Source organism: Periplaneta americana, chromosome 6 (assembly GCF_040183065.1).
Source record: "Periplaneta americana isolate PAMFEO1 chromosome 6, P.americana_PAMFEO1_priV1, whole genome shotgun sequence".
Classification (NCBI taxonomy): Eukaryota; Metazoa; Arthropoda; class Insecta; order Blattodea; family Blattidae; genus Periplaneta; species Periplaneta americana.
Window position 1 is genome coordinate 96,855,307 of NC_091122.1, and position 16,398 is coordinate 96,871,704.

Consider the following 16,398-nt stretch of genomic DNA (forward strand, 5'->3'; position numbering starts at 1 on the left):
ATATGTTGCCATGATGGATCAGTGACTAGAACACTGGACTTATCCTGTGGACCCAGGTTTGATCTCCAGTGTACTCCCAATTTATAACTTGTGTTTGACAGGCTCATGATTCAGGTAACACAGGGGTTTTCTCCAGGGTTCTCCTGTAGCATCCCGACAATACTCCATCATCATCTCATCTTATCACAGATGTAGCATAGACCAACCTTCAATGGCACACCCTAAGCAAAGAATCTGTCGGTAAATTGGTCTATACAATTGGCTTCATATGATGATCAGTCAAGTACTCGCCATTAATAAAATAAAATATATATACTCGTACAGGATGATTCACGACCAATGACCCTAGGTTTAGGAATCAGTTCTATAGGCATTTTTGAGGATAATATGTCATATACAGAGCAAAATAAATTCCTTTTTTTTTTCTTTTGAGATGAGATGAAAAATTTCGAATTCTATTAAATTTGAACTTTCTATTTTGGATTAATTATATCAATAATTAAAATTTTGTAATTTTCCAATTTTTTTAACTTACCAGTACTAAATAAAACGAAGTTAGCATTACTATTGATGTTTTGGAAATAATCTAATGAAATGACACTTAGAAAATTTCACGATACAATTTATAGATACTGTACTTTCAAGAAATTAAGAAGGAATGTAATTTAAAAATTGGATTACAAATATTATGATACAATTGCCATAAATTCCTGTACTTTATAGAGTTTTCTGGTGTTTCTGTCGGCCAACCTGCAGCAGCTCCCTGCTACTGCTGCTGCTGCCGCCACTGTTCGCATATGCAAACTCACTGACTCTTTGCCAGGTTAAAACTTAGGTTCTAAGTTCATTACTAACATTAGGTACTCACCCTCCACACAGTAGTTGCTGGAAGTGTTGTCAATTTTGTGCGATAATTCACATCATATCATTCATAGAAACTGTTTCATTAAATCTATTCACTAAATTTAGTTTTTTTTTCTATACGAACTGGGCAGTCAGGAAATTTACGTCTAAAGTTTTCCCTTATTCTGCCACACAATTTATTTTTCCATACGTACGTTTTCAAAATGTGTACTCGTTCACATACTGCATATGAAGACATTATTACAAAAACAACCCTTGTCAAAATTGCTATTTTTGAGGAGAACAATAAAAATAAATAGAACAACACATGTCAGCTGTTTCCGTGCAACTGGTGTTTATCCTTGTGGCTATTGCACCTGATATGTGTCATTTTTGGAGTCTATAAACATTTGAAATAGTAACAAATGTGTCCTTAACTCAATTTCATTAAAAGTGACTACGGCTGTTTTTGTAATAACGTCTTCATATGTAACCATTGCAAAACACAACACAACGTAATAAACTGCACTCATTTTTAACTGATTCACTGTGTGACTTTATTGAAGACAGACTGACACAGCTAATTCTGGGGGACAATAATTCACCAACTATGCCATTTCAACATGATGATCTCTATTTTTCTTTCCCTCATTCCCTACATATACCTTGGCATGTACACAATAAGTCAATAAGAGCTTATGTGTGGAGGATAACATAAACACCAGTCAGGAATGACAAAATAAGCTAAATATTGGGGAACTCACCACCCATGGAGGTAAGAAGAGACGAATTTGTGAGAACAGTCGAATCGACATCTTTAGTGGTTCATCATAAAACAGAGCTGTCCAATTTTGAAAACTTATTACATTTATTATTACGCAAGTTTTATTCCGGCAAAATGCCATGAGATCATGGTTGCAACCAGTGGTGGTAGCAGGGAGATCTGCTGCTGGCTGGCTGGCTGAAACACCGGGAACATTCAATGCTGGACTTACTATAGCAAACATGAAGACCATGTACAGTGTACACGGATAGACATATAGATAGCCAACATGCCAAAAACAATCTTCTTCGTATAATAGGTGGAATAACTGTGTCTTTTGATAATATTAAGAATATAAAAATAAAATATTAATGTACACATTCTTCCTAACATGGTGTTGTATGAGTTACATTTAGGTGATAAACATTTTAAAAACTATCTTAGGAAGCCATGTTCTGCTCATCAACAACAACCACAACAAAGTATGCACAGATGCAGTACGTATGTGTATCAAGAATTCAACACATGGGGGTCAGTACATCACTCCAACCACTTGGAATGGCGATTGGCCCAAGCTGTGTGTCCCAGAATCACACTCGACTGAGATACAATCTGTAGTGACTTGGCCAAGCACCAGCGAATTCGAGTATCCTGATACTGAGTTCAATGTGACTGAGGAAATTAATCACATGGAACTAGCTCAGACAGATGAAGAAGCAGATTTCAACTCAACAGTAGTACAATCTGTACTGACCTGGCCAAGCACAGACATGGAGAGTACCAGTGAATATGAAAATCCTGGTACTGAGCTCAATGTGACTGAGGAAATTAATCACATGGAACTAGCTCAGACAGATAAAGAAGCAAATTTGTCTGAGACTGCTCATAGTCTGCAGGAAATTGCCACGAAAGCTGTGATCACACCCACAGACATAGGCAGGGCCACTGACTTGATCAGCAAAGTTTTACAGGTAAGAACACTCTTAAAATTGTAATCTTTTTTGTTAGATCAATGATATTAAAAAAGCTTTATAAAAAGAAATATATGTTGAAACCCATTAAGTACCAGCATACTCTAATTAGTCTGATATTGTTTTTCACTTATATATCAAATGGAGTTGGTGGATTTTCTAGTTAAGAGTTTTATAATATTTAATTTATGGTATCCTACACTACAAATTTTGTTTGCTGTTGTCCAGAGATTATTATTAGGTTGAAATTGGTCATCTGATCAATATCTACTGCTGATACCCAATCCTACAAACATGGTATTCTGTTACATTAAAATGAAAGTGTACGATAGAAATAATCCTTATCGAACTTTGCTTATGTGTGTAGGCTATGTGTGACATACATGAAAAAAATTTATAACGTTCTATATCGTCTTTTGTTCCCTAATCTGCTCATTTCTTCATATGTATATAGTGCCTTGACAAACCCTGCTTCATCACATTCCTGTTGATGTCTGCCTGCTAGAACATTCAACCATTAGGCACATGTTAAACTAATTTATCATTTTACGAATATTGTAAAGACTGTGAAAACAATGGTTTCAATGTTCTAATAAACATCAAGGCATTTTCCATACCGGTAAGGTAGGGTGATGCACAGTGAGACATTTTTATTATAAAGTCCCATGGTCGCCACATTTGTTCCCTCAGATCCTTGAATTTTAAATCAAAGTTATATTTCATCATTTGTAATGATTTTCATGTTTGAAATTGATGGTATCGTTTATGAGTTTTTCATTGTCCCACATTTTTCAAAAAGTTACACTGTCTCATTCTGCACCACATGTGGTTCAGAATGAGACATCACTCAAGAATTGGTAGTGCAGAGACATGAATGTAATTCAATAAAATCACTGTTTTTTTTAATTATCTTTAAGTTAAAGACATCTTTATTGGAAATTTAATATAACATAAACTTATATATTTGCTAAAAGAAAAAAACAATTGTTTATCGTACCTCAACACCAAAAAAGTTGACTTCAAACTTGAAAAATGAATTTGTTCTTTTTGTCCCTTTGGCATTTGAGTGATTGGGTAGAATAATCTAAACATCACTTTCAGCAACTGATGCTATATCTTCAACCTGAGAAAAGTAAAAACAGTTTGTCTGCTTCAGACTTCTTCAAAGAAATTGGACCCGCTCAGTCTGCTTCTTTTAAAACTTTTCCTACATAGAAAACTGATGCCTTTGTTTTAAACTCTACCAAAATGAAATCTCCTTCCTTCGGAGAACAACCAAATTCATCATAATTAATTTCAGGATCTTCATTTACAAATTATAATCCACCATCGCATGAAGTGTTGGACCATACTGGTGTAAGTTCTTCTTCGTTCTTGTCATCTTCATCTATTATCTTAGGAAATAGTTTTTTCTTTGGTTCTTTGATTTTTTTAAGAGTCACTGATTCTGATTTTTCTTGTATTTTTCATCATCACTCCACGAATGTAAGATTATGAAGTTATTACAGTAATGGCAAATGCATAGTGCAGAGTGAGACAATGTCTCAGTGTGCACCATGTTTGTCGTCTCAATGTGCACCATTCTGATTTGTTGATTATAATTTATTCCTCATAATAAAAAACTTAACAATGATTATATATTTCAGACATTGCTTGTAGGAACGCTATATATGTATGCTTTCAACAGAATGAAACAATACAGTACCAGTAGTTTATTAATAGCTTAACAATGCTGCAGAAGAAAATATATAGACAAAAATTTATCAATCTTACCTTAAAACAACAAATCACACAAAATTAAAAAAACTAAGCAACATTCAGAATTGCCCACTTGTGGTAGCATGCAGTAAGCTTAATATATTCCCTTTCCTGACAGGGGCGCCACTTGCACTAAGCATTTCTGTTACTCTTAAAATTGCACTGTCTCACTGTGCACCACACTACCTTACCTTATGCGAAGTATGAAACTGATTCGTTAGAAGATTTGATACATTAAACACAGAACTTTAAATATAATGATGTTATAAGCATTCATTTTCCTAATACAAACCTTACAAAATTCAAAATAGTGTTTTAAAAACCTATGGATCATTCCATGAAATGGAAAACAAAAGCACTGAATTTTAAAATCATCATTTTGTCTTAAACTCCAATGTTTCCTTGAAGTAGTCTACATTAAGTGAATTTTCACAACATTAATATATTTTCTTCTGAAAATGCTTTATTCTTGTATTTCCCCACGAGTTAGTTTGGTGATGATCAGTGCTGTCATGGAGGCCATACGGGGCCATACATTGTATGAAAACCTACAATAATTATTTGTTTAATTAATCATATGAGGAAAAGAAACTTTTATCTGTATGAAGCCATATGCCATATGGGTGCCTAAGTTTTGTACGTGGAGATCTGTACAGATCTTAGATCATCTCTTGCTGTTCCTAATGTTTTTTGTTTGATGTTCATAAACAAAAATTGTCCATCTCTGCAGCACTGGAATCCAGAATTATATAAAATAATAGTTGAAAAACAAGAAGCAAGAAGTGCTGTAAATATACACTCCAAGTTCGAAACAAGTGTGCATCTACGGTGGTGCTACATGATGTATTCTTTAAATCAAACTTGTTGTACAATTAAAATGTAAAGCAAAACAATTTCTTTACTTCTTCTTTAATATTAAGAAAAACATTAATGACAGTCGGAGAGATAGAGAGAGGAGAGTAAAATATATTTCAAGCGAGAAAACAAGAGGTGGGGCATATGGCCAAGAAAAGAACTGCCATGACAGCACTGGTGATGATTATTATTAGCACTTGCTACACCTGTTTACAAGCAACTCTTTCAGTGTACAAAATTGTTTGGTTCGGAGATTTGAGTGATGATAGCATGAGTTATGCATATGTAACGTTGGTTATAACGACATTTAGATACAATTTCCCTTAAGCTTAAATATTGCACTTCATGAGATGTTAAAATTCTTGAAATTAGAAAGCATGAAACAAAAATACTTTCAATGCATGTCAGCCGAAGAAGTTTTTAGGTTTGCTTGGCCTAATGTCTGACTTTTGTGTTTGATTAATTACTTCAATGCTTCGTGGCAGACTCAATTTAAGCACAATGTTTAAAAGTGCCACAGACATAAAAGGGATAAGCCTAGCACAAGTACACTGCATTAAGTCTACCATATAATGAGGAAAAGTTGCCACCGGTGCACAGAGTGCAATTATGCAAATCTAGCTGGACAAAATTCATAACTTCTCTGCATTCCAACGGATTGTTATGAAACATTGTACAGATCTTATAGATAGCACATATTCTTTGTGTACAAACTCTGACTACGATTGTGTAAGAGGAACTACCCCTTTATACGGGGTGGTTTTAGACAAAAATAGTAACTTCTCTCCTACTAACAGATTTTATGAAAAATTGTATGGAAGTTACAGGTAGGATATATTTTTTGTGTATAAACTATATTTACAGTTCCAAAAGAGGAAGTACTCCTTTACAGGGGGTGCATTTACACAAGATTAACTTCTCACCTACATAACAGATTTTATGAAACTTTGTACAGGAGTTACAGGTACGGGTAACATATTTTTTGTGTACAAATTCTGATTACATCTATATGCTACCTGTAGGCCTAGAAGTTGTACAAAGTTGCATAAAGATATATTATATAGGAGAGAAGTTGTTAATTTTGTTTAAATGCACCGCTATAAAGAAGCAATTCCTCTTATAAAAGGTAATCAGACTTTGTAGACAAAAAAAAATATATTCCACCTGAAACTTCTGTATAAAGTTTCATAAAAATCTGTTAGATAGGAGAAAATTTAGTAATTCTGTTTAAATGTACCCCTAAAAAGAATAGGTCCACTTATGGAACCGCAAATACAGTTTGTGCACAAAAACAAATATGCTACTTGCAACTTCCCTACAATGTATCATAAAAATATTTTAGATAGGAGAGAAGTTATTAATTCTGTCTAAATGCACCCACTATAAAGGGTTAGCTTTTCTTGTGTAAACATAATCAGAGTTTGTACACAAATTATATGTGCCACCTTTAAATCATATACAAAGTTTCATAACAATGCGTTAGACCGCAGAGAAGTTATTAATTTTGTCCAGCTAATGATTTGCTTGCGTGCGCTTTCTGCTCTCTTCATTACTTGCTCAGACAAGCGTCAAGTATTAGTATTTAGTATACTTGCGGCCGGTGGCCTTGCGAGCTGTAACTCGCTGATCCCTGAAGCACCGGAAGCAGAAAGCTCACGCAAGTAACTTGAAAGCTCCAAAGTATCTAGAGATTGAAGAGCAGGAAGCTCACGCAAGTAACTTGAAAGCTCCAAAGTATCTAGAGATTGTATGACTTGAGGCTTTCCCGGTGTTTGATATAGAATAACTCTTCTCGGGTTCTCAGCCAGGTGAGTTGGAGATTAGCTTCCAAGCTTTCGACGGCTAGCTCTGCCATCTTCTTCAGGGACGAAGTGATGTGGGACCATGTCTAGCCGGTATATATGCAAAAGTAGGGCTTCCCTCTGCGGGCCAATCAGGAGCTAGTTCCTAGTCCCGACTGCCAGGCGCATTCTGGTTGGTGGACACGGCAGCCAATCAGGAGCTCCAATGTATTTTTAAACTGATATTCCATATCATGTAAATAATATTGTTGGCCTAAAATTCTCTCACAGTGATTAAAGCTTCCTTAGTCAATGATTCTTTCCTGCTGTTAAGCCAAACATGAAACAGTTACAGTACGCCCCATCAATGAAAAAAATTAATTACTGATAAATGTGCAAGAACGCGTAAACTTTAAAACAAGGATTCAACACTCTAAATGATGCTGTATTAAATGGTAAAAGAATTGTTGTAACCGGACGTGACCGGCTATACTAGAACTCTCATTATATCTGGAGAACTTTAAAAACATAAGTTTTTCAATTGTAATATTTAAACCCTACTGTAAGAAGGAAAATACTTTACAAACTTATAATTGAACTACTTTAGTAAGAACGTACCTATATGAACAAATTCCATGTTTCAGGCCACAATAAATCACTAACAATTGGATCTTTTTCACACACATAGTAAGCCTCTCTCTCTATGATTGAACCGGAGCTAGAAGTGTTAGGAAGAACTCAAAGTTTATATCCTTATAAATATAGTTTTCCGCTGATAAATCAGTAAAAGCTATTACTCACATCATCCTTCAGATATTAAAGGACACGAATTCATATTCACCTATGCATAACTAAACAAGTCGAAATTTGATTTTTGTCCATCTAGATCGGAAAAATTGCATACTGTATGGTGTACCTTCTTTTCACATCATATGTGAAACGGAACCATATTTTATGCAAGCTATCTACTTCAGTTGTTACAAAGAAATTTGATACGAAAATTGATATTAAAGAAGTGTAATCGATTTATATTATATACGGTATAGGCTAACACCTTGGAATTTAATGTTCTTTTGAAATAAAAATGTTCATTGATCATTGTGTATGCAATGGAAATTTAAAATAATCAGTGATCAGTTTTGCTTTCCGCTGGAGTGTTTTGCCTGTAAGTGAGTGTGCTGCTCGTTAACTGGTTAGCCAGTTAGCCAGGTCTCGATGATTAGCAGGAGGGTAAAACAATAAAACAAACCAACCATACAACAATACACAAACAAACTTAAGAGGCTCATTACTTACCAAATTATCAAATGAGGTGTTGAAACTGTTAGCTTTCATTCTCCACACATTTTTCGCAACTCTTTAGGAAGTTATTCATCACATTTTCCAGAATCCACTCACAAAATGTGCGCCTACATACGGGGTCACCTGGTTGAAGAGCATGTGCTACAGTTATTTTATATGGCTTGAAGTGCATAATTTAGTAGGCTTTTGCACAGACCCATATGAAAGTCCCACTTGTTGTCCAAGACGATGAAGAAATTTTTCTAGGAGAATTTTCTAAATGGTTACGAATGTTATGTAATCTTTCTTCAGTGAGAATCCTATGCTGCTTTTTTGGTTTCTTAGGCTAGATACTTCTAGTTTCCTGAATTTTATGGTAAATATTATGGACTGTTTTACGATCTGGAGCATCTACACCCAGGAATCTTCCTTGAAACCATCTTCGAACTTCACGAACTGAGTTAACACATATGAATCGTAAATAAAGACAGGCTGTGCGGTTGTAAACTCACAAGGCATAATAAACTTTATGTATCCTGTCCAATTAATAAATGAACAACACAACACACACCCGGGAACAGCTGCGCTGCGACATTCAACAAGGTCAACAAGTAAGCAAGCAGGTTTGCTACTCCCTCCAGTGCGTGGCAAACGAGTGGGACTCGCTCATAGGAAAACCCTGTGTCACAGGGGAAAGCATAACTGATCGCACTGTATTACATCATATGATGAAGTAAGAAAATCAGCTTTTGTGGCAATATTATAAAAGACAGTTGTTAAAAAATTTATTTTGCTATATTTTCCACTAAGATTTATGAATCATCTGTGTAACAAAACATAATGATCTATAATTTACACTTAAGGACAAAATGTAACGTGAGTTACCAGTACTTACTAATAAAATTATTTTATTTTATTCCTCCTTTTGTTATGCAAGGTTCAATAAAATGACTGTTTATTCTAAATATATTAAGATAATAATAACAAAACTGTAATGATTTAATATTACTGTCATTGCTTGGAATGTCTTTTTTGTGTAATGTGAGCTGCAACTATTTCATTAATAAATCACAAACAATTAATTATATTCCTGATTACTGGTTAATGCCATGGAGAACTTCCTAAATTCAATAAATAAGTCAAAAAACTTTCCTAAAAAGCTTCACTTTTTGTCTTAGTAAGTATATCTGATAAATTCACAAATGTGAGTTACTGTGGAATGACTCCAACATAATTCTCAAATATGTTCCATGAAACCTAATTTAAACGTTTATATACTACCATTAAGATCTTAAACACTGTCACCATTAATACCAGTAAGAATTCGTATCAATATTTATGAAGCATGAATAAACTTTTCTTCCAATGCAGGTCAACCACTCCATCCTCACTTATGCTCGTCAAGATTTGACTTCCATAATACGCAGCCTTGATGATGTGCTTACAAGAGTGCGTCTGGAGCCTGGCCAGAAAGTTAAAAATGTAACAACACAGATTGCAGTATTTGTTATCAATGTAGAGGGACAACCTTCTCAAGGAATTACTCTGACAGGTAGTAAAAGCTATAAAGACCTTGAAGGCGTATCCTTGCAGAATGCAGACTCGTACCAACAAGTTATGTCCTCAGAAGTGAAAGTCGGTGTGTGGTTGCCACCATCTCTCACCAACAATACTTCGCACCTCGCATTCACTCTCTTCAGCGACGATGCTGCTTTCCAAGATAATGCACGTGAAAACTATCAAACAAACAGCTACATATTGGGTGTCAATGTTGTGGGAAATTCCAAGTTCCCATGTGGAGAGAATGTGAATATTATTTTCAAGCCCCAGAAGCTATTAGGAGATAAACAGTGCGTATTCTGGGACTTCACTCTCAACAGCGAGGGTGGCTGGTCGACCGAAGGTTGTGAGTTAATACAATCTAACAGCAGCTCGCAGGATGTGTGCCGTTGCACCCACCTCACACACTTCGCAGAGATAATAACTCCACCAGGAGTGCTGGTAGATCCTGTTCATCGAGATGCTCTGGATATCATCTCTGTGGTGGGATGCTCCCTGTCACTCATGGGTTTGTTGGGTATTTTCTTCACCGGTGCAGCATTCCGGCAATGGCGTGTACAACTGGGAAACAAGATCCTGCTGCATCTATCTGCTGCGATAGCCCTCAACATGCTCGTGTTTCTCATCACAACCACGGGCCTCGCTCGCACGAGGGCAGCCTGCATCGTTCTGGGCGTCATTCTCCACTATTCTGTGCTGGTGTCCTTCTGCTGGATGCTAGTGTCTGCCGGATTGCAGTTTATGCGCCTGGTATCTGTGTTCGGAGCTCAACATATCTCGCATCTGCTCCTCAAGTCTTCCCTCTTTGCCTGGGGAGTGCCACTTCTTCCAGTGTGTGTGCTTCTCGTAGTGGATGTGGGGTTGTACAACCAAGATGCACGCGAGTTCTGTTATCCAATAGGCCTTGCCTTCTATCTGGCAGTGCTGTGCCCTGTGCTTCTGATCATAATCACTAACGTCATTGTGTTTGGCATGATACTGCGAACAATATTCGCGGGAAATTCTGTGAAGCGCCATGTAAAGGCTGAGCAGACACTTTTAATCCGACGTGTGGCCACCAGCATTTTGCTCTTCTTCCTGCTCGGACTCAGCTGGGTCTTTGGCTTGCTGAGCAGTCTCAGCACTGTCTTTGCTTATTTGTTCTGTATCACTGCCACCCTGCAGGGCTTTGTGCTCTTTCTATTCTTTGTTTTGGGAGAAAAGAAATCCCGTAGCTATTGGATCAACAGTACCACAAATAGAAATTTTACATCTACAACAGGCACACCTGCTGAGAGGTTGGTTCTGTATCGTCAGGGTGACTCTATAGCAGCAGAGTGACTCAACAACACCAGAACAGCGACTGCTAATTCCAAAGAGTGACAAGACAGTCATTGAACACCCATAGAGTAACTCAATACCATTAGAATGACTCAACACCATTAGAGTAACCTATCCCAGAAGAGTGACTTAATACAATTAGTGACTCACCATTACAAGAGCTAGCAGTGTAATTCCATCCCAGCAGAGTGACTCCAGTGGCGGTTTCTTAATATAGGTTACAGTGCTGAACAATTAAAAAACTGATTATATTCAATTCTTTAGTTCATTCCTACAATTAATAGTATACTTTGTTCGTTCAAGACAACGTTAATATTTCTGTGATGCTGTACAAAATGTAACTGAATGGGAGATGGCGTTGGCAGAAAGAACAAGTGAGCATGTGATCACATGGATAGCCCGTACCATTCCTTGCCAGTGCTGCCTCCCCTCTCTTTTCTCCCTGTGTGAAGTGCCAAAACTCTGTTTTCAAGTAAGCTGCGCATGTTGTTGCATGCCAACCTGCTACGTGGATAGTTGTGTAAGTTGTGTGTTCTTTTTGTGAGTGATTTCTATGCAATGGATAATGTTACGTTAATCTTTCTAGTGAACTTCTCAGGTAATGCCATTCGTAAATTTATTAAATAATTGATTTTAAAATATTTTCATACAGACTGTGTAATAATTAACATTTTTTTATAGTGTGCTGCATATTAGGATTCATGCAGTTCAATTTCTGATAGGCCCAATATTAATTCTGTGGACTTGTTTTTGAAACATTGCTTTTCCATGAAAACTCTCGAGGAAAAAAATTGAAAAAAAAAACAACCAATTACACACTTAAATATTACTCAAACAGAGGGCGATGAGGGGGAATAAACATAAAAAATACAAAAGATATTTTAATAAGGAATATGAAGAACACGCTTGATTTGTAGCTGTAACATGAGAAATACCTTGTTTTGCTTTCCATATTTACTTTCCGGGATTTAAGATCTTTGGAGCAAAACAAGTGTAAAAGACAAGGGCGCCCCCAGTGGGTAACCAGTGGTAACAATTGCTACCATTGAGATTTTAAAAAATTTTTAAAGTATTCTTTTTTATTTTTCTTTATGTGTTCGATACATGTTTTCTCAAATCCTCAGTAAACAATTCAACAAAAGCGAGTGTTTTAAACTATAAATGCGTGCTCAGGGTAATTTAGATTTCAGAACTGGCTATTTTTCATGTTCAATTTTCTCTCTCCTCGTCCATCCGTTTCCTCTAATTTTTTAACCATCTTTCTACCAATGAGACTGAATCCTGTGGGCACCCTTGGTAAAAGATCTAGGGAACTTGAAAGAAGCATAACAAAGAGAAATTAAACAGCCACATTCTGTTCAAACTGATCGACTGCGGAAAATTTCAACTAGTTCTAATAATAATAATAATAATGATAATAATAATAATAATAATAATTATTATTATTATTATTATTATTATTATTATTATTATTATTATTTATTTTATTTTAGCTGGTAGAGTTAAAGCCATAAGGCCTTCTAGTTCACTCAACCACATCTACAATTAATACCAGTGCATAAATAATAATAATAATAATAATAATAATAATAATAATAATAATAATAATAATAATGTGAAATACTATTATTGAAACTTATCTAAGTTATTAGTTGATCTGAATACATTCGAAATGTAAAGACAATTATCTTATCATTTATGAAATAAAAATATAATTATTTGGATATTTAAATATAATTACTATTTAACATATGAAGCGAAAAGCAATTCAGTAAACTAGTCTGAAAAAAACTTAATTATTATTATTCCTTATGAGTATTACATTTTAGAGCGAATGTAATTTACTATCCCTGTTGAATTAGGTAATTGTGCATTTTAAATTTGAAAGACAGTAGGCTACCATCCGACAGGTTCTAATATCGGCGGAAAAAAGATTCCAGATTCGAGAGATGTAGAATATATATACTGTACTTAGTTATTTAACGACGCTGTATCAACTATGAGGTTATTTAGCGTCGATGGGATTCGTGATCGCGAGATGGTATTTGGCGAGATGAAACCGAGGATTCACCATAGATTACGTGACATTTGCCTTAAGGTTGGGGAAAACTCGAGAGATGTAGATTGTGAATGATTGAGAATAAGACATGTTCTGTGCTTAGGTATATGAGTAATAGTTTCCTTTTGAGACCAGGTGCCAAAACTATGAAGAGATGAGAGATTCTGAAACCGACATGACAGGTAAGATGAACAAGAAGTGTGCATGATTTGATACAGCAGCGAGAGCGAATGTAGTTTTCTGCGTTTCTTAAGTCAGAGCCAAGACACCTGTTCGAAGTATGGTGAAATATATTTCCGAATGTTGCATATAAATCTAATGCACATATTATAGATACATTGTAGCTTTATGGCTAATTTTGAAGTTACGGTATATCAGTTAATAGAATATCGCAATAATCAATTAACGGCATTATAAGAGTCTGGATAAGGATTTCTTGAGAGAAAAGGGGAGGAGATGTTTTTATGTCGGTTAGAAAGTAGAAACTGAGAACACCATTTTTGTAATATTTGTAATCTGATTATTCCAACTTAAGTTTTCGTCAACATAGACACCTACATTTTAAACAGTAGAGCTATAAGATACAGAAATATTGTTGATGAATTTCGACGTGAGACATTACCCTGTGAAAAAATTCCAGCCAAAATAGAAGATCTTCAGCCATCAAGTTAAACCTGAGACCTTGGAGGCTTCCTGCACAGTTTTATATGACTGCAAAGTAGTTTTTTAATTTCTCCATTTTGAATCTTGCGTACACCACTTTTAACACTTGAATATAATTAATTGATGAACTAGTGGACTTACTCATGTTAAATATGTAATATTTGTCCGGCTTACAGCTGTTTCAGTGCTTCACGCTAAACACACCCGATCAAATCCTCAACACACAGATCAATTTCAGTACACACACACACTATTCGACTCCACACTTCAACAACTTCCAACAATAAAACACACCCTCCTAACAGGCAGAGAAGTTCGAGATGACGCCACGATCTAGTAGGTTCTGATGATGGTGCGTGAAGCACTGAAACAGCTGTAAGCCGGACAAATATTACATATTTAACACGAGTAAGTCCACTAGTTCATCAATTAATTTAATTTCTCCATACAATTTAGCAGATCTTCTTGATTTTCATGTAGTACAGCTGTCACAGTTCTTAACTTGAAGTTCTATCTAGTTGATGACGGTGAAAGAATATGTTTTGGACATTCTTCCTGTAATGCAGAGATATGTTGAGGAGAATGGGAGAAAAATGCTGTAAACACAAAAAGAATACAGAAAAATATCCTTGCTGATTTGTTTTGCGCAGCTGTTTTTTACATTACAAGGTTCAGTTGATCGACATTAACAGTGAACATAGTTCGCATGAGGATAATGTTCTTGAATCCTGATCTGAATACCATTTATTGATCCACTCATAACAGATGCATTATCATATGCTTGAGCTATAACTTTCTGGTATCTGTTCCGAAAAACGAATTTAACTCATTCCAAACACATTTAGAAATTTCATCTGCATCCTGACTACTAGGTTGCACATAATTGAGGTAGGTACTCACAAACGGAAATGGCATAATGGGCAGGAGTCCCATCCTGCTGCAACTAGCGATCATCTTTGATCCCAAGATGTTTCAATACAGGTACTCCTATAAACCAAGTCCACAGCAGGTACAGATAGAGGTGTTCATTAAATTTTTTTTTAAACTATGGTTTATTTAACGACGTTCGCAACTTTAGAGGTCAGTCTATATCAGCATCGCCTGTGTGCCGGAATTTTGTCCCTCAGGAGTTCTTTTACATGCCAGTAAATCTACTGACATGAACCTGTCGCATTTAAACACACTTAAAAGCCATCGACCTGGGCCGGGATCGAACCCACAATCTCGAGCATAGAAGGCCAGTGCTATACCGACTACGCTGCTGAGATCAACAATTAACGGTTTATGATGAGGAACATACTGATCTTTTGGATGCTTAGGGCACACAGTTAGTGTAAAGTGGATACTATATCTGTATTATGCGGAATTACATAAATGGTGTGTATATTTGAGGTATTTATAGGGGATAACAGGACTTTGTGCCCACTCTGTACTTTTGGAGCTATTCTAGATAAAGTATAGCTTAACCCACTGGTCCCTTAAAGTGGTAGCTACCAGAAATCGCAGAAGGTTTCTATAAAATATGGTTTGATACTCTACAAGTCGATGCGTCAGGTGACGAAATTTATTTAAAAAACTGTCCATGAATAGGCCTACAGTAAAGATCCGTTATACCTCAGTCACTTACTCTTAAAATTAATGCATAATTAGTTAAACTCTTTTATACAATGAACTCATGAACTTCTATTTCATACACTGATACTTGTATAAAATGCGTTTTAAAATGGTTACATAAACTTCCGTTGCATTTCAGTGTGTCATTTAGCAAGACATACTAAAAGCCTGAACAAACCAAATCTAACCTATGACTGATAGCCTACTCCACCTTACGAAAACTCACCTATTTATTTTTAGATATATTTATTGGTAAGCTTATATTTGTAAAATTACATTATCCCTCATTACGAAATAACGCAACACAAATCAGATATCAGTCCCGTGTGTGATGTGTAGCGAGATCGAAGACTCAATAAATTGGATTCGTATTATATTTAATCAAATAAGTACGCCTATCTATTTTAAATTCAGGGAGCATCTTTCCTTTCGCCTTTTTTCTTTTATCTTGAACTATGGAAACGGAATGAAACAAGTGCAGAACATATGCTAAACTGTAAAAAGTGGTCGATATGAATTAAAAATACGCCTTGATAATATTGTACAATTGACAAAGAACAACAACGGTATTTTGAATCTGAATAAAGAAGATGGCAGTTCTTAGCAGGGCAATGTTTAGCTTTCAGAGGTGCAAATGATAAATTATATGAAAAAAATCATGGAAATTTTTTAAAGGCTATAAAAATGTTGGCGAAATTTGATCACATTATTTCACAGCATGTCAATGACTTAACTCATTCTCAAACTGCTAAAAGTCGTATTGTATTGTATTAACATTCCATGGTATTCATACATTGTTCACAGCTAGAATATGGAAAAAGTAAAAAAAACTTAATACTGCTATAAAGTCTTAATTTATAGTCACAGCCTTGTTGAAATATATACAGAAGAGGTTTACAATATAGTCTACTAGTACAACACAAAGGTTTA

General features: G+C 35.6%; 1 protein-coding gene across 2 annotated transcripts in view; it reads left to right on the forward strand.

The window, feature by feature from the left end:
• LOC138701520 (adhesion G-protein coupled receptor G2-like) overlaps positions 1 to 11,956 on the forward strand; it is a 101,893-nt gene extending 89,937 nt beyond the window's left edge. For both annotated transcript variants that reach the window (XM_069828495.1, XM_069828496.1), the window contains exons 8-9: positions 2,051 to 2,577; positions 9,624 to 11,956. In XM_069828495.1, coding sequence (XP_069684596.1) covers positions 2,051 to 2,577; positions 9,624 to 11,132 — 2,036 coding nt within the window. In that variant the 3' untranslated portion in view covers positions 11,133 to 11,956. The remainder of the gene's footprint in view (positions 1 to 2,050; positions 2,578 to 9,623) is intronic.
• Positions 11,957 to 16,398: the final 4,442 nt, after the last annotated feature.